At 37.3% G+C, this 18,573-nt stretch overlaps 1 protein-coding gene across 1 annotated transcript; it reads left to right on the forward strand.

The window, feature by feature from the left end:
* The first annotated feature begins 12,456 nt into the window (after window positions 1-12,456).
* LOC108318440 (olfactory receptor 4C6) lies at window positions 12,457-17,553 on the forward strand. The gene is made up of 2 exons (XM_017549476.2): window positions 12,457-12,504; window positions 16,490-17,553. Exon 2 carries the CDS (start codon window positions 16,531-16,533, stop codon window positions 17,458-17,460), a length of 930 nt encoding a protein of 309 aa, XP_017404965.1. The 5' UTR covers window positions 12,457-12,504; window positions 16,490-16,530; the 3' UTR covers window positions 17,461-17,553.
* The last annotated feature ends 1,020 nt before the right edge of the window (window positions 17,554-18,573 follow it).

Here is an 18,573-nt window from a genome sequence, read left to right on the forward strand (position 1 = left end):
TTATATTAATAGCAACATATTTACAAAAATATTTCCTTCTTCCCCCACATACTGGCATTAAAGATGATTTGCAGAGGTTAGCAGAGGCATAATAATAAAAATTTTAGAATACTGTATGATATATTAGGGTTCTTAGTTTCCTGGAATAGGCTGGGTTCAAAAGCCTGGCCAAGTAGAATATGATTTCCTGTTTGGAAAATGGTAATGAGATACTCTCTCATACAGTTTTGTTAGACAGCTCAGTAAATAGATGAACTTCCAGAATTGTGAGTCTTAAGCAGACCTGATAGCTTCTACTGGCAGACTGTGTACAGATACTATTGCCTCAAATATAGATTTACCTTTATCTCATTTGATAATATAAAACTAATATAATGTATTAGGTGATGTATAAATGTCAATTGCATATGCCAAGTGTCTCTCCAGGGTGTAATTTCTTGGGGCCAGGAGCTACACTGAGGTGACGGCAATGATATATTCTTTAGATCAGCCTTGCTTACAGATTCCTTCCTGCCTCTGGCTCATGAAGCAGGGAAGGGAAAGTGCACTCCCTAGGTCTATGGCAAACTGTGGTCAACATCACCTTCCAACATGGTCTCTTGGTCTCCAAGGCTGACCCAACACTTTAGTTACTCAGAATGTTTGCTGCCAAAACTGCTTCCATGCTAACGGGCACTATTGTTTATCAACTCCCCTGTGACAGCTTCTAGCAGCCAATAATTTCTTGGCCAGAAGCTTCAGCGCTGAATCCTACTAATGAGCTACCAAAAATGGGTCCCTAACTAGCATGCGCCAACTCCCCTAACATGGTAAATATTCCCTGAAGTCATTACATCAGTCATCTTCATCATGTTTCTCTATCCAGTACCCTACCCAGTCAAAAACTGTGCTAAGTCCTCATTCCTTTCTTTCAGCCTATGAATTCACACCAATTCTCTGCCTTGGCACAGGGTAACTTCCTGTTAACATTTTCTATCCTTCCTTTTACGCAGCTCCCAGGCAGAGATCTACTCTCATTCAAGAACTTCATATCTCTTGAAAGTTTCCGTTAATTATACTTATGGTACCTGTGGGTGCCTATTTAAAGTGTAGACAACTGTTTCTTGAATTTGAATACCTTGTAGCAGACTTTTAAATAGGAATGCTCTGAAGTTGAACTTTAGTCTTAGTATTTAGCCAAAACAATTTGTCAGCTTAGACTTCAATAATGAAAGGGCTAAAGAGCTAAATGCCTACATCCATGTCACTTCTGACATTTCTGCCCTTCACGGGTAGGACTACGCAGGTTACCAACAAGTACCCACAGGTACCATGTGCAAGTTAGTCATGACAATCAGATTCACTGTGACAATATGAATGTTGACTCTCAAATAATATCAAATATTGTTAAACATTCTAGAGTAACATGGAGAGAATATCTCTTATTTGTATTACCTTTTACACTTTGGTTTTTTGTTTAATATCAAACACTAACCAGATTTACATTCTTATAATATCAGTAATTATAGTACTAACCTCTTTTCCAAAATGAGAACACAGGAATGATAGCCACAGCTGCAACTGACACTAAATCGTTTCAGTAATATACATGAATAGGGTCACAAAGCAAAATGAAATTGAGCAACTTTTTTTTTAACTTTACATTTCCTATAGAATAAAATCTTATTTTTTTTCTTTGTTCCTCACACAAGTTAATAAAATTACCTGATAGGGCTAACATAGTTCTGTAATATTTGTAAGTGGGCATGCATAGACACAGAATCCATTAAGCTATCTGAAATTTGTCTTTTAATAATATTTTTACTTTTTGTTTGGTTGTGACATTGTAGAATATGATGGCCACTGGAAGGAATCTGAATGAATTTCTCCAGTAAGATGTTGAAGAAATGTTTCCAGGATAGGGAAGGAAAGAGGAAGGGGAGAAAGAAGAGTTAGGAAGCAGGATGCTGGGTTAAGTTACAAATGCAGTCTTCAGAGAAAAGGAAAATACTTTTTTCATCCATGGAGATGGTGAATGCTCTAGGTACCAGTTCTGGTACCCACTAGGATTTCCAAAATGATGCCTCTTGCTTGATTTTTAGCAGGGAAGGCCACAGAAGAAACTGATCTATGGTTTCCAGCTACTGGAGAACTAACAATTGTCAAGATTTCTATTCTTCCTATGTGGACCAGACAAGGGTGCTGAGTATGTAGGAGAGGCCACTATAGTATCAGAGGTATAAGTGGTGTATGGTTAAGTTAATCGATTAGGGATTCTATCTGAAATCAGCTTTGTGGGTTATACCATGTGGGAGCTGAGGCCTCTGGGAACATGGGATCAGAGCTTCTTCCATAGGTCATAGATATCCATAATGAAATGTACTCAGATTGGAGTGGAATTTATTTGAGCTTAGAGTCATTAGTTTCCTTCTGGATCACCTTGGTGTCAGCTTTGGCAAACTCTAACCTCAGGATCTATAGCTTCTTAGTATGGGAGCAAATGCCATGCAACACATATTCGGCCACTTCTGCTGTCACTTCAGCTGCCCAAGGTGACAATCTTGGTTGCCTGGATATAATTTTGATCAATGACATTGGTTAACTTAGCTATTCTTGACTGTTTTGAAAAATTAGCTATTCTTGACTGTTTTGAAAAATTCCTACTCTTTGTGTTTATTATGTGATCTGAATTTTTCAAAATTACAATTTAGTATGTACATCATTTTGAATATTTTTTTTTCTAATATTTTTATGATGGTAAAGTGAGCATTCTGTTTTTTCTTTTATCACTATCATATGTGAAGCATTTGTTTGAAAATGCTTTTTCCTGAGGAATTCCTAACCTAAATGAATTAAATATTTTAAAATAAAATAAAGTTATTAACAATTATTTTACATTTTAAATTTCAATATTATATAAAGATTAGACTTTTGACACACGTTAGCTTCAATTATTCTCCTTGATTTAAAATTATTTAAATAAAGAAAATTCTTGGCTCAAAAAGTCTCTAAAATTCTTTCCAAAATTTTATGTTATGAACATAACTTTTTGTTTCATGGAAAGGCCCTATGTGCAAAGTGACTTCCAAACAGAGAACGAGCTGAGAAACCAAAGGATGAGGCAGACAAATTCAGTTTATTGATTAAAAAGGTGATTAATTGGGGAAACTTACAGGCAGAAACATGCCACAAGACAGATAAATTTCTGCACCAAAACCCCCAAGACCCAAGGATCATATCTCAGGGAAAAGGTATATGTGCTCTGGGAAAAACATGTAGGTGGCTAAGAGAATCTACAAGCATCACAGCCTATGATGTATTCAACAATATCAAGGGTTGTCTTAGAAGAAAAGTGAAACTTACAGTGAATAGGCATTTCTACGTAAATAATAATACATCAGCTAGACATCTGGGAGGCATTCTTAGACATGGGGTTAATCGGCAGTTGCATGAAGGATTAGCATCTAAAGTAGAGTCGCTCTTGTTCCTACACCTTTAATATTTCGTTACATATCAATCTATTTTCCTATTTATTTAATTACTTGAAGTATCTTAATTGTGTTATGTCTTTCTTCACCTGCTATAAAGAAATACCTGAAACTGGGTAATTTATAAAAAAAAAAAAAAAGAGGTTTAATCAGCTCATGGCTCCACATGCTGTACAGGGAGCATGGCAGGATCTGCTTGGCTTCTCAGAGGCCTTAGGAAATTTTCAGTTATGGTGGAAGATGAAGGGGAAGCCAGTTGTCTCTAGTACATTTATAGATATTTTCATTTTAAATTTGTATCTTTTAAAAATTTACCATGTTGTAGGTAATATTTTTCCAGATAGTTGTGCATTGCCCAGCAACTTTCTGGAATAACAATTATTTTTTTCCAATAATTTGAGATACCTACCACCTTAATCTTATTCCAAAATTTAGTATCTGTTAGGGTTAGGGGTCTGTGTTCAGTTGTAGTTATTGCAGTTTTGTTCTATACTTTAATATCTCATAGGCCTTTCCTCCAATTTTTAGTCTAAAGTTATCAGACAAGATTTTACATATTTTTAAATATAAACAAATATGGCTTATTAAAAAATAGTTATTTTACTGGAAAACTCTTTAAGGTGTAAGTTAATTTGTGGAGAGTTGAAGTCTTAGGATGTTGACACCTTTAGGGCATCAGTGAGGATTGGTGATATTAGACAGAAAATTTCTGGAACTCACACAGGACACGGTGCAGTTTGGGTTTCCCACTCACCAGAATAGAAAAACATAATTCTCAGTGCCCCAGGGAAAGTATTCAGAAATGGTTGGCCTCAGTAGTGAGTTAACAAACTATCCTAAACCAAACACTACTCTAGTTCACTAAACAAAGTTCAAAAATTCTTATAGGAATGCAAAATATCTGGCAAACAAGGTAAAGTTCATACTGTTTATCATTCAAAAACTTTATCAAATATGTAAAGTAGCAGGACTAGATAATCCACAATCAGAGGAAAAGCCAGTTCAAATCAACACAAAAATGACAATCACTTTTGAATTTGTAAATTGAATGCATTTAAATAATTGTTATAACCATGTTTAATATTGTCAAGATAACAAAAATAAAATGGAACATGCTATGCAGCTGTATGAAAAACATAAAAAGACCCACATTGAAATTTTAGTAATTAAAAAATGCAATAACTGAGATAAAACCACACTGGATGGAAGATTAACCAAAGGTTGAACACTGCCTAAGACTGACCACCGCAGCAAGAAAGGTTAGTGAACTTGAAGGTATACTGACTATCTAAATTGAAGAAAAAAAACAATGAACTGAAAAATAAATAAACATAACTTTGATGCACTGTGAGAAAATGTCAAATAGCCTAACATATAAGTAACTGGAATCCTCACAGAATACATTTGGAGAAAGAACAGAAAAAAATTATATGTGAAGAAATAATGGCCAAAATTTTTCCAAATTTGATGAAAATTATAAATCCACAGATCCAAGAATTCAACAAACTCTAAGCAAAAATATTATAAAGAAAATTATACTAAAGGGTATTTTGCAACAAATTAGTAAAAGTGATAAAAAGAACATTTTAAAAGCAGCCAAAGTGAAAAACACATTATATACAGCCGAATAAAGGTGAGAATTGCAGATTTCTCACCAGAAACAATGTAATCCAGAAGACTGGAGCAACACGGTATTGTCAAACCAGAATCAACACTCAGCAATAACATCTTTTCATACACAAAAAATATGAATGAAAGACTTTTAGATATTTAAAATTCAAGAAATGCATCAGCACCCAACTGTACTACACTAAAGGTTAAGCTAGTCTTTCAGTCAGAAGAAAAATAATTCCAGATGGAAATCTGGATCTACTGAATGGAATGAAAGCCATGAAAATTGATCAGTGTATGAGCAAATAGAAATATGAGTTCTATGTCACCAAAGTCAACGTTGATTTATGTTTCCTTATTGAAAAATTTCATTTTGTGATAAAATAAGATAATTTGCATCTTAATATTTTTCCATCTATTGATTAAATATTAAATACCCAAATGTAAATGCCAATTTGATGTAGCTACAACACCCCTTTTAAAGCCTCTGAAAGTTAAGAGTGCTGTCTCCTGTAACACAGACCAAAACCAGGGTATAAAATCAGCTTATGGTAATTTTTAAATTTTATTTTATTTTATGTATTTATTTATTTATTTATTTTTTATTTTTTTCCCCATTTATTTATTTTATTGCATTTTAGGTTTTGAGATACATGTGAAGAACATGCAAGATTGTTACATAGGTACACACGTGGCAGTGTGATTTGCTGCCTTCCTCCCCATCACCTACATCTGGCATTTCTCCCCTTGCTATCTCTCCCCAGCTCCCCACCCCCCACCGTCCCTCCCCTATTTTCCCCCAACTGACCCCAGTGTGTAGTGCTCTCCTTCCTGTGTCCATGTGTTCTCATTGTTCAACACCCTCCTATGAGTGAGAACATGCGGTGTTTGATCTGCTCTTCTGTCAGTTTGCTGAGAATGATGGTTTCCAGGTTCATCCATGTCTCTACAAAGGACCCAAACTCATCGTTTTTGATGGCTGCATAATATTCCATGGTGTATATGTGCCACATTTTCCCTATCCAGTCTATCGTCGATGGGCATTGGGGTTGGTTCCAGGTCTTTGCTATTGTAAACAGTGCTGCAATGAACATTCGTGTGCACGTGTCCTTATAGTAGAACCATTTGTAATCGTATGTATTCATGAAGTACAATGTGATGTTTCAATACAAGTATACTTTACGGAATGACCAAATCAGGCTAATTAACATATCAATTACTTCACATACTTATCATTTTTTTGGTAGTAAGAGCATTTAAAATACAACCTTTTAGCCATTATTAAATACATTATAATTGATTACAGTCACCCTGCTGTGCAACAGATATTGCAAAACACATTTCTCCTAACTGGAACATACCCTTTGCCTAACAGCTCCCTTTTCCTGATCCATCTCCTTTCTCAGCTTCTGGTAACCCCCATTCTACTCTCTGCTTCTACAGGTTTGACAGTTTTAGATTCCACATGTAAAAGAGATCATGTGTTTGTCTTTTTAAAAGCCTCATAAACTATGAAAAATATCAAGTTACCAAAATGGCCTTAATTTATGAAGATTCAGTTAATTTTAAAGAATGGCTCTCTACTGTATAACTGCTTTGCACACATTTATCAATATAGATAAATGCCCTGTCCTGTGAAATCAGAAACAATCCTCCCAAGAGTAGTATCCTGTGGTCGTGGAACTGTTACATGCTCTAGGTGAAAATTTAACTGTGTAAGAAGAGTGACTTTAACAGTCTGCTCCATGAAAACTGATTGGAAGCACATTTACAATGACAGGTACAATAAAGTGGAAGAAGTTTGCTAATTGTAGGAAGAACTAGAAACAAATACTTGAAATAAAATAAGAACAGATGAAGCTCAAGACTGCTTCTGGGACAGCTGCAGCTTTGGTATCTGGACTGCCTCCAGATTTCAAATGTCTTAAAATCTATTTGGAGGGGGGTTAAAACAGACCATTTACAGAACTAAAAACTGAAGTCCAACACTTCCGATCATTCAGAGAAAAATAGAAGGATAAAGACTTTCAATCTGCAGGGCAAAAGAAAAGCTTATTAATAAGGGGGTTGACAATACACTTTTTTAAAACAGGGAAATTTGTCATTTATGTGGACAAATAAGCTAAGGCCATGTGTGGATATAGATAAATTATCAGAACCATTTAATAAACTGTTACAAGAACAAACCACACACCCTAATCTCTGCTCAGATTACGACAATCTGGTTAATTGTAATTTCTGTACCTAAACACCCGTTGACTAATTTCCTTCCCACAAGGTGGTGCTCAAGTTAAATAGCAAGCCAAGTTGCAGTTCCTTGAACCTCACCAAACTCAAGTTTAATTTAATCCTGGATGACTTCGTAGATTTATTTATGTCTTCAGAAAATGTTAATGAATTGAGTGAATTTTTTAGCAAGTTGTGCCTCACCCGATGAGTGTTACTTTGAGACCACACTCACCGGTCTCACTTTAAATTCATGACCTACATCTCAAGTAAGCTTGTGAAGTGGATAGTTCAGCACCCTGGAGGTCCACCGTCCATTAAAGGATGATTTCACACCCCTCCCTCTATCTTTAATAGCTCCTTCCTTTTCCTCAGTGTCAACCGATGACTCTACTCTCTACTTCACAGAGAAATGGTAAATCGATCGGGAAACTATTTCTATAAACGCATATCATCCTATCACCCCCACCCCCCAGCCCTTGTGCCCACATAGGGCCCTGTCGTTACAGAATCCTACTACTTGTAACCTATCTGTGTTACTATCTAAAGGCAGTACCCTCCACAAATGCACCAGACCACATTCCTCTGTGGAATATAAGAGCAATGGTCTAATAATTCACTGCTCTATCTTCTTAGCAACTTTTTCTCTCTACAGGATCATTGCCATCATCATGAAAACATCCCATTTTGTCTTCTGTCTTGCAAATTCCTTTCTCGTAGTAGAATATCCTCCAGATTTATTCATGTTGACACAAATGATAGAATTTCCTTTTTCATGGCTGTATAATATTACATCGTGTATGTAACATATATTTTTTTCTATTCATCCACTAACAAACACTTAGGTTGTTTCATATCTTGCCTATTATAATTAATAAGAATGTTGAAATAAACATGGGGATGCAGACATCTCTTTGACTGATTTATTCCTGCCAGGACAGCCACTCTCTGTGGGAGCTTTGACAGGAGAGGGTGTGTGTGTGTGTGTGTGTGTGTGTGTGTGTGTGTGTGTGTCAGATGAAACACAATGAAGAAGTGAAACCAAAATGCATGAAACAGAAGAAAGTTATGACTCACAGGTTTCAGAGAGGTGAAGGGTGCCCACAAGAGGTTGACCGAAATCCAGAGGAAGTAGGGGCCTAAACCAGGGGAAGCAAGAAAGAGAGGATCTGTGGGACTATGCCTTTATTAAAGTCCATGGACATTAGCCTTTAGGTTTTCCTGCAGGGGTTGTGAATTTGGCTAAAGAAAACTGATAAGTAAAGGGAGAACTGACCTACAGAGCTCTGACACTGACTGTTAGGTTTTATCAGAGTCAGCAATTGTAGGGTGTGCTGGGTTGTGGGTCAACAAGATGAGGAACAAACAAGATATATCACAAACAGCCGGGCCAAAGGTGGCAGAGTGTGACTGGGGTTCAGGCAATTTGTGTTGGCCCTAAAAAGAAATGCCGAGGCAGCAACCTCGTTAAACACCTTTATCACAGGAAGGAATGCAAGCTATAAGCCATTACTTCCAAAATGGTGGAGTATCACCTAAAAATGTCAGTTTTGAAGGAATTGGAAATAATTTAAATAAACATTTTTTTTTGCCTAGATGCGTATTTTCTGATCGCGGTGGCAACTTCCTGCGCTCACATATGATTTCTGTGCAGGCAGTGGAATCCAGAGATGAGATTTGACTGAGATTTCTGTCAGTTTGTATGTTCTAGTTACTGTAAGATTGTGGCCCTTCTGCAATTCAGGTACAGATCACTGTGGAGAAACATGATTTAATGGTTAATACTGTGATCTACATTTCTGCTTGTGGAGTAGCATGTGGGTCTGGCCCCAGGGATGTTCTTGCCCCTGAGAACACCCTATGATTAAAGAAAATAGTTGGAAATTCGCTAGATTATGAATCAGCATCTCCATCATTGGAGAACTAGCCTCAAGGGATACAACTAGAATGATGTGTTTGTGACCTATCACAGCAGCTCAGATGGGCAAAACACACTCGTATAGCCCAGGTTACTCACTCAGTCAGTGGAGATCATATATTCATGATGCACCTACTCAGAAACGGACCCCAAACTTCTTCCACATTCATCTAAAGTACAGTCAACTGGAATTCAAAAAGAAACATGAAACGACTTGGTAAAGGCTGTACGTGACTACCTTTTTAGCAGTTGTTCTTAATGGGAGGTTGTTTTTAGTTATCAATTCCTTGGTCTCTCAGGAAAGTTATTTCTCCATTAGGCTTACAGATTCTTATTACTTCTGCTTTAAAACTTTCTTTGAAAACACTGGGAATCCTAGTTCTATAAATCTGACCAAGATTTAATAACTGATTGACTTTTCCCCGATTTATAGCTGGAAAACTTACTTCCACAGTCAAGAACATCAACTTGAAATAAATTCACCTGTCTTTGACTTGAAGCAGTAACTTCATGTAAATTAATTTTGGGTGTGATAAGATCTTTCTTTATGACTCAGATGACCTTAGAATCTTTTACAGCTCCCAACTTTTAAATGGCTATAAAAACTAAGCTTTAAAATTAATATTATTTGGTTAAATATTTAGCATGTAGATTTTAGTTATTGCACAGAATTATAGCACAGAAATTACTTTAAAATTATTAGTTAAATTAATTTCATTAAGTTTATGCATCTCTAAAATTATGTCTTTTATATAGTATGTCAATAATTCACACTCAAAACCTGTTTGCTCTAACTTTAAGCAATATTTATTCCTAAATAAGAAAATTCAAGTTATAAACTTGGGTTTATAGTAGATCTATAATTTAAGGTAGAACACATTGTTTTGTTTGATCTATCTACTTTTGTACCCCTTTTAGCAAATTTAAAAAAAAATTAAATGAACCAGACTCTAAGAAATAAAAATTGGTAAGTGAAATAATATGTGTTCGTTTCCAAAGAGTGCTCATAGTAAGAAAGGAAAGCAGTACAACTATTATATTTCTCTATGTGTCGAAGACAACTACTAAATTTAGTTACAAGTTTATCTACCTATAGAAATGGCTTGACAGATGGTGATGTGCTGGTGATGGTAGTGGTGTTGACAATGCAGGTAATTTAGGAACATTTTGAGAAGGCACTAACAACATATTATAGACTCCAATTTCAAAATTTACATTATTTCCACTTCTACCTCTAAAATGTAGAGTTAGCTACATTGTCGCTAACTAGTCCCTAGTTTTATGAAAAGAGAAACGAATTGGGAAGTTATGTGCAACAAGGGATTGTTTTGAAGTCCTCCAGTGATAAATCCTAACTGACTAGTTGAATAGTCATAGAGCTTCATGGTCTATCTAGGTACTTAAGCATTCATTTGGAAAAATAAATTACACCTATATATATAATGTATATTTGTGTGTGTGTGTGTGTGTGTGTGTGTGTGTGTATGTGTGTCTGTGTGTCTGTGTATTTATCCAAATAGAATTGAGGAAGAAAGATAAGCCACAGAAACAGGTTTTCTGGAATTCAAATTCAAGCTACATCACTCATTAACTCTATTAGTTTGAGGAAGCGACAAACTTACCATGATAAATTCTAATTATTGTTATTAATGTTGTTTTTAAAATGAGCATATTTATGAATCTACTTAGACCAAAATAATTATCACTGTATTTTATCTAGTAGTATATGTTTGCTGTAAAAGTTCTGAATTATTTTATTATATACAATGCATACCTATTAGATACTAAAAATGAAAATAATAAAATTGAAAAGTAAGAAATGTAAAAAAGGCAAATGAAATTATAGAAAGGAAAAATGTCTTTACTACATTATTGATGGGAATGAACATTTTGGAAGCAAAATTTAGCAATGCCTATTCATGCTTCAAAATGTTCATATTCTTTGATTCTGCAATTATGTTGTTGAAAATTATCTTACAGAAATACGATTTATTCAATATGTATATATATACATGCATATATGTGCATATATACACATGTGAATACATATATACATGTATACATATGCATATATGTATACAATGTGTGTGTGTATATATATATGTATACACAAGTCCACATACCATATATGCAAACTTATACAGATTTTCAATGCAGCATAGCTAAGTAACCGAAAATAGAAATAACACAGATCTTCACACAGTGACAAGTAGTGCTGCCAATGATATTTATTAAAATTAGAGTATAACTATTAATTGTGGTTTTCCTTCCTTCTATATTAACTTCTTCAGTCTCAAGTCAGGTGTAATTTGATTTTCAAAACTATCATTCTGTACCAGTTCTGGGTTTTTCCTATCTTGACCACTTTTGATTCTTTCAGTTATTTTCCATTCTTAGCTTTGAATTTAGTTTCATCATTTACTTTTTCTCTATTAAGTTCCTCAAATGCATGTAAAGGGAACTTAAAGAACAAAGAGAAATTGTTATTATATTGGTGTTTCTAATTCAGATTTATTGATGCAGGCGTTAGCAAGCATTAACTCAGTTGCAGCTGTGCCATCCTAGATGTGAAAGAATGAGAAGCAAAGGAGCAGAACAGATGAAAAAGGAACCATGCGACTTATAGATTCCCTGGGGTGCAAACAAAAAAAATTACAGTATATGTTTGTATGCATTGGGACCTATTGCTGTATAATTACTACGCTGCATGTACAAATATACTAATTTAGTATTTCTAAGTACAAATGCACATATGAAAGAAGAAGTCATCCTTAGTAAGTTGAAAAGTATTCCAGAAGTCAAAATTAGAACCTGGTATATGTGACTCGCAGCCCCTGCTCTGTGTCTCACACTGCACAATGTCGCTTTGTCCCTCCTCTGGGGCTTTATACAGCTGATCCACCAGCTGAGAATAGCCCCTGGTCCTACTTTATCATAGCCGCAGTCTACCTTTAAGAATTAAATAGTTTCTTTTCTTTCATTTCTTTATGAAAACAGTTCAGTTATTTCTATTCAACGGTTATTTCTATTGTCATTATTTTACCTGCCCCTTATTTAAGAAAATAGTTCACTTTTGACAATTTTTTGGAGTATCTGTTGTCTACTTAAATTAGTAGGGAAAGTGAAGTAGACTTGGAAACAAAAAAAGAAAGCATTAGTTATAATTTCCCCCGTCTTTCCTAGAACAGCGCTTTCAAAAAAGAATCCCTTACGACCCACTGTGAAAAGATATGCCATGAAGGTGGCTGACGGTGTGATACAACATTGAACTGGAAGTTCAAGGTACAGTCTAATTCTTGATGTAGACTGAGGTGTCTGGGAATACACAGGGTAAAGGATGACAGAAAATTGTTCTCAGTGAACTGACACAAGAACAGAAAATCAAACACAGCATGTTCTCACTCATAGGCAGGTGTTGAACAATGAGAACACATGGTCACAGGGAGGGAAGCATCACACACTGGGGTCTATGGGGGTGGGCTAAGGGAGGTACAGTGTGGGGTGGGAAGGTTGGGGAGGGATAACTTGAAGAGAAATGACAGATATAGGTGATGGGGGAATGGAGGCAGCAAACCACATTGCCATGTATGTACCTATGCAACAATTCTGCATGATCTGCACATGTGCCCCAGAATCTAAAGTACAATTAAAAATAAAGAAAATATCGTCATTGAGCTTATTGTACAGGGACATAGCAACCAGGCTCTAGAACAGATTTACTTTTGCACATGGAGGATGGGCCGGCACCAGTATCATCTATGTCCCACTGCTCACTGCATTTTCCTTCTGGTTGGTAAATGAGATTGATGCCCATTGCATCCTCAGTATTCTCAGGAACTTTGAGAAATATGAAAGAAGTAGCAATTCTTAAGCATCTGCTTTTGGAAACCAGAGAAACATGGAATAAACATGAAATAATGATACACAGAAAAAACATCTTTTGAGTAGGCAAAATAAATATTCAGGCTGGTGAAAGTGGAGGTGGGCAGTGGGGAGAACTGGTTAGCTGAGGGCACAGATAGAGGCACTAGGCAAGCCTGGACTTTACAGACATGTGACGTAATCAGGAAAACTAACACAAATACTGCACTCCCAACCTTTACGGGTGTTACCTCCATTCGCCTTCACAGCAGTTCTGTGAGCCAAGAGGCAGAAATACTGGGGGGCTGTGAAGCAAGGCAGTTGATAGCCTGTGTATTGGGGTTAGTCAGGTGCCTGCAAGAAACTGTGAGGCGGCTACACCATTTCTCTAAGCTTCAGTTGCTGCTTTGAAAAAATCCAGTCATAATACTTACTTCATATGGCTGTTCATGACAATCAAATGAGAAAACGCCCTTTAGCCATGGCCCATAATTAGTAAGCAATACAAACGTGGTAGCTATGGCTTCTCTTCTACCAATTGTGCTGCTGCAGAAATTGAGGATTGGGGAAATTGAGATGACAAAGTCAGGATGTAGCCTGCCTAGGACTTATAGGTAGGCTTGCTGTGTCTGACTTCAGGAACATACCCTTTGAACAGAAAATCAAGTATGAAAAAAAATAACAGGGTGTGAGTCTGGCAGGAAGTGAGTGGCACTGGGCATGTGTATTCTGGAGTAGTGGCTTCCATTTTTCTGAACATGAAATGAACCACCCCTCTAAGGAAATCTTACACAGAGACATGAACAATTAATACAAATAACAACTGAGTGTTTGTGTTTGAAGAGGACGCTCATCTGGGGAACCATCCTTATACCGCAGATGAGAAAACTGAGGTTCAGAGATGCCAGTCGCATGCCCAAATACAGATCAAGTTAGTGATGTAAACCAGAATAAAATCTACTTCTCATTTATTACTCCCAAGCCAGCGTTCATTTTGCTTTACAAGGATTGTTGCAAAAAAGAACTTAGTCCTTAGGCTAAAAAGGAGAGGCTGAGGTTAAGTACAGCTAGTGCTCGACTTACGACCACGATTGGTTCCGACAGACCGGTCGTAACACGATTTGGTCGTAAGTTGAGCAGGCTATATGTACAGTACTGTGAAATGATGTTATAAAAATCTTTAAGTCATATTTTATCATAATTTTCTTTCATTATTGTTATATATCATAATTTCCTTTGTTCATTTTATGCCATTTGTATCATCTCTACACCATTTTGTTTCTTATTTTTACATTCATCAGGTTTAAGTAAAACACTGCATTACCAGTACAACTGGTTTAATATTTGCAAAACATACAAAATTACAAAATACAGGTGCATACAAAAATACAAAATACAGGTGTAATAAATGCCATAGGAAACATTTTCCCAATTGCAAAACATATCAAAATATATAAACATGTACGAAACATTTTATTGGCCGTTTTTGAATTTGATCTTTCCAAATATATAGCAATTTCTCCATTTCGTGGATGGGCCCGCTTCGTTGCTTTGTTATAACTGTTGATCGCATGGGTGCAGAACCTTTCACAGCTTCATGAATTCTTTCTTTATCTTTCAAAATCGTTGACACAGTCGAGTGTGATAACTTCGTATCACATGCGATCACATTCACTTTCTTTCCTCCTTCGTACTGCTTAATTACCTTCATTTTCGTGTCAAGATCGATGGCCTTTCTTTCCTTCTTGGCAGGCTGAGGCGTAGACAAAGACAATTTCCTCTTGGTAGACATCTTGGGAGGGGTTTGATGAAAAATATCCAAGACACAAAACACAAATTGCTCTACTGAGTCTGGGATAACATTTGAAATGGTGCACGCGGAGATGGTAGTGCTGCTGGAAGCTGGTCCACACTGTCGTACGCCCAGCTGGGCAACGTTTGTGCTGCCAGACGTGGATCAGTCGTGGCTAACGATTGTGGTCGTAAAGTCGAATGGTCGTAAGTTGCATGGGTCGTAAGTCGATCATTACTTGTAATATACGACACTTCCACAGTTTCCTGTGGTTGTTCAGCACTCAGTGTAAGGGATGGGGGTGGAGTGGGTTACTGAAAAGCAAGAGTTACTTCTCAGCATTCATAGAGAGGTATAATCCAAATATCAATGTGAAGCTTTGTTTTGTGCAAAATTTCTTAGCTGTGGTGTCCAGGGTCTGCTTTATGGTCCCTAGTAATATGAAGTATGCTTCACTGCAGGTTTTTCTCTTGTTTGCAGTAGTAACTCCGCTGCAATACAGTCTATTCTTCTTTTATCAAGTGGTGATACATACTAGGTATGAATCTGAGCTGTGTGGTCAAAATGGCAGCTCCAGCACAAACTAGTTATATAATCTGGTGCGAGATATTTAACTTCCAAGGGCTTCACTCTCTCTTTACAGTGGGAGTAGTACAGGTACCTACCTCATGTGATATCACGAGGTTTAAATAAAATAATACAGCTAACATACCTGGCATAGTCCCCAGCAGCATCGTCAGCCTAAAAGCTAATTGCTTAGTTGTTGTCATTTTGCTGAGAAATCCTTTGTTCCATTTAGGAAACTGAAAGGAATGACATAGGCTAATTCAAGGTTCAAGTCAGTTATATTGGGCATCTGGAGTTTTGCTGAACCCCGTGATGGTTTATCATTTTCATTATTGAACAATATATTAGTCAGGGATTATAGAGTAACTACTTTTAGGTATATGATGATAATTTAAAATTTAGAAGGAAAGCACAAAATTACAAAAGAATAAAATTTTTTTTTTTGGAAGAAAAGCACAAGAATTACCTACTTCATCACATTATTTTTAAGATAAAGCAGGATAATAACTGAAATATATTTAGCATAGAGATTGGTGAATGATAATCTCACAGTATAATTACTAGAGAAGCTGTAATGATATTTGAGGGTACTGATTCTGACATCAGAAAATGTGGTTCAAATTCTAGCTTCACTACTGAATAGCTATGTGACCTTGCTTAATTTCTTTAAACTCTATGAGAGTAGGTTCCTATTTCTGTAAAACAAAGCTAACCATAGAATTATTCTAGTGCCTGGAATAAGGAATTGCCCCCAAAGTGAGATAGATGCTAAAAAAGTTATCTATTGATTATTATTATTATAAAGGTAGGAGAAGGAGGAAAAAATCTATTTCACATGAAAACACAATCTAGAAACGGAGGAGAAAAGGCTTAGGGAAACCTTGCATAAATAAAGCACTTATCTTTTACATTATTTAGCACATTCTTACAAGTCAAATGTCTGGATGGAGAATAGATGAATAAAAACCAACAACAAATTCCCCGAGGTCCTGGAAATACAGGAAGCCAAATTAGCCACCAATTATAAATCATATCTTGTTTATTTAGGATTTTCAACTCTCAACTGGATTCATATCAACACCTGATAAATGGAAAATCGAAACAACGTGACCGAATTCATTCTTCTGGGTGTCGCAAAGAACCTGGAGCTGCGGAGAATATTTTCTGCTGTGTTTCTCATCATGTATGCAGCCACAGTGTTGGGGAATCTTCTCATTGTGGTAACTGTGATCACAAGTCAGAGTCTGAGGTCACCTATGTATTTTTTTCTTACCTTCTTGTCCCTTTCGGATGTCATGTTCTCATCTGTCATTGCCCCCAAGGTGATTGTAGACTCCCTCTCCAAGAGCACTGCCATCTCTCTCAAAGGCTGCCTGACCCAGCTCTTTGTGGAGCATTTCTTTGGTGGTATGGGGATCATTCTCCTCACTGTGATGGCCTATGACCGCTACGTGGCCATCTGTAGACCCCTGCACTACACGACCATCATGAGTCCACGGGTGTGCTGTCTGATGGTAGGAGGGGCTTGGGTGGGGGGATTTATGCACGCAATGATACAACTTCTCTTCATGTATCAAATACCCTTTTGTGGTCCTAATATCATAGATCATTTTATATGTGATTTGTTTCAGTTGTTGACACTTGCCTGCATGGACACCCACAACCTGGGGCTCTTAGTCACCCTCAACAGTGGGATGATGTGTGTGGCCATCTTCCTTATCTTAATCGCATCCTACACGGTCATCCTATGCTCCCTGAAGTCTTACAGCTCTGAGGGGCGGCATAAAGCCCTCTCTACTTGCAGCTCCCACCTCACAGTGGTTGTGTTGTTCTTTGTCCCCTGTATTTTCTTGTACATGAGGCCTGTGGTCACTTACCCCATAGACAAGGCAATGACTGTGTCAGAGTCGATCATCACACCCATGTTAAATCCCTTGATCTACACGCTGAGGAATGCAGAGGTGAAAAATGCCATGAAGAAACTCTGGATGAAATGGGAGGCTTTGGCTGGGAAATGACTGCAATGCTGAGAACATCATGTGTTTCCCAAAAGGAGAAGTCATTCTTTCAGGAATGTGTAGGAGCTGAAACTGTCCATTCTTCACTGGCTGTCAAAGGAAGCTCTTTTTTGAGATGGAGACTCTCTGCGTCACCCAGGCTGGCGTGCAATGAACTAATTTACACTCCTACCACGATCTCGGCTCTGCAGTCTCCACCTCCTGGGTAATTCTCCTGCCTCAGCCTCCCCAGTAGCTGGGACTACAGGCACGTGCCATGACACCTGGCTAATTTTTGTATTTTCAGTTGGATGGAGTTTCACCCTGTTGCCCAGGCTGGTATCAAACTTCTGAGCTCAAGTGATTCCCCTGCCTCTGCCTCCCAAACTGCTGGGATTACAGGCATGAGCCACCGTGCTAGCAGGGAGGAAGCTTTTAAAATTGTAAAATCAGGTTTATGATTCAGATTCTGTGCAATTTAGAGATTAAGATACTCTCCATTCCCTTGTCTTGGAAACTCTTTGCCTTGTCCTAGGAGTCTCTTATCTTGCTTTTGTTTCCAACTCCAAACACATTTGAGACCCTTGCCTCTTCCCTCACTGTGCATCAGTCATATTTTTTTTCATCTGTCCTTAAAACTGTGCAAGACTTTGCTCACCTCAGTGCTTTTGCTCTTATGTACTTTAAGTTCTGGGGTACATGTGCAGAATGTGCAGGTTTGTTACATAAGTATACACATGCCATGGTGGTTTGCTGCATCCATCCCATCATCTACATTAGGCATTTCTCCTAATGTTATCCCTCCCCCTGCTACCCCTTCCTTAGTCCCCCAACCCCCAACAGGCCCTGCTGTGTAATGCTCCCCTCCCTGTGTCCATGTGTTCTCATTGTTCAACACCCACTTGTGAGTGAAAACATGTGGTGTTTGGTTTTCTGTTCTAGTGTCAGTTTGCTGAGAATGATGGTTTCCAGCTTCATCCATGTCCCTGCAAAGGATATGAACTCATCCTTTTTTATGGCTGCATAGTATTCCATGGTATTTGTATGCCACATTTTCTTTATCCAGTCTATCATTGATGAGCATTTGGGTTGGTTCCAAGGCTGTGCTATTGTAAACAGTGCCACAATAAACAT

The sequence above is a fragment of the Cebus imitator genome, unplaced genomic scaffold (genome assembly GCF_001604975.1).
Source record: "Cebus imitator isolate Cc_AM_T3 unplaced genomic scaffold, Cebus_imitator-1.0 Scaffold218, whole genome shotgun sequence".
NCBI lineage: Eukaryota > Metazoa > Chordata > Mammalia > Primates > Cebidae > Cebus > Cebus imitator.

Coding starts and splice junctions, on each gene's coding strand:
- LOC108318440 (XM_017549476.2), top strand. CDS start 16,531: ATGGAAAATCGAAACAACGTGACCGAATTCATTCTTCTGGGTGTCGCA.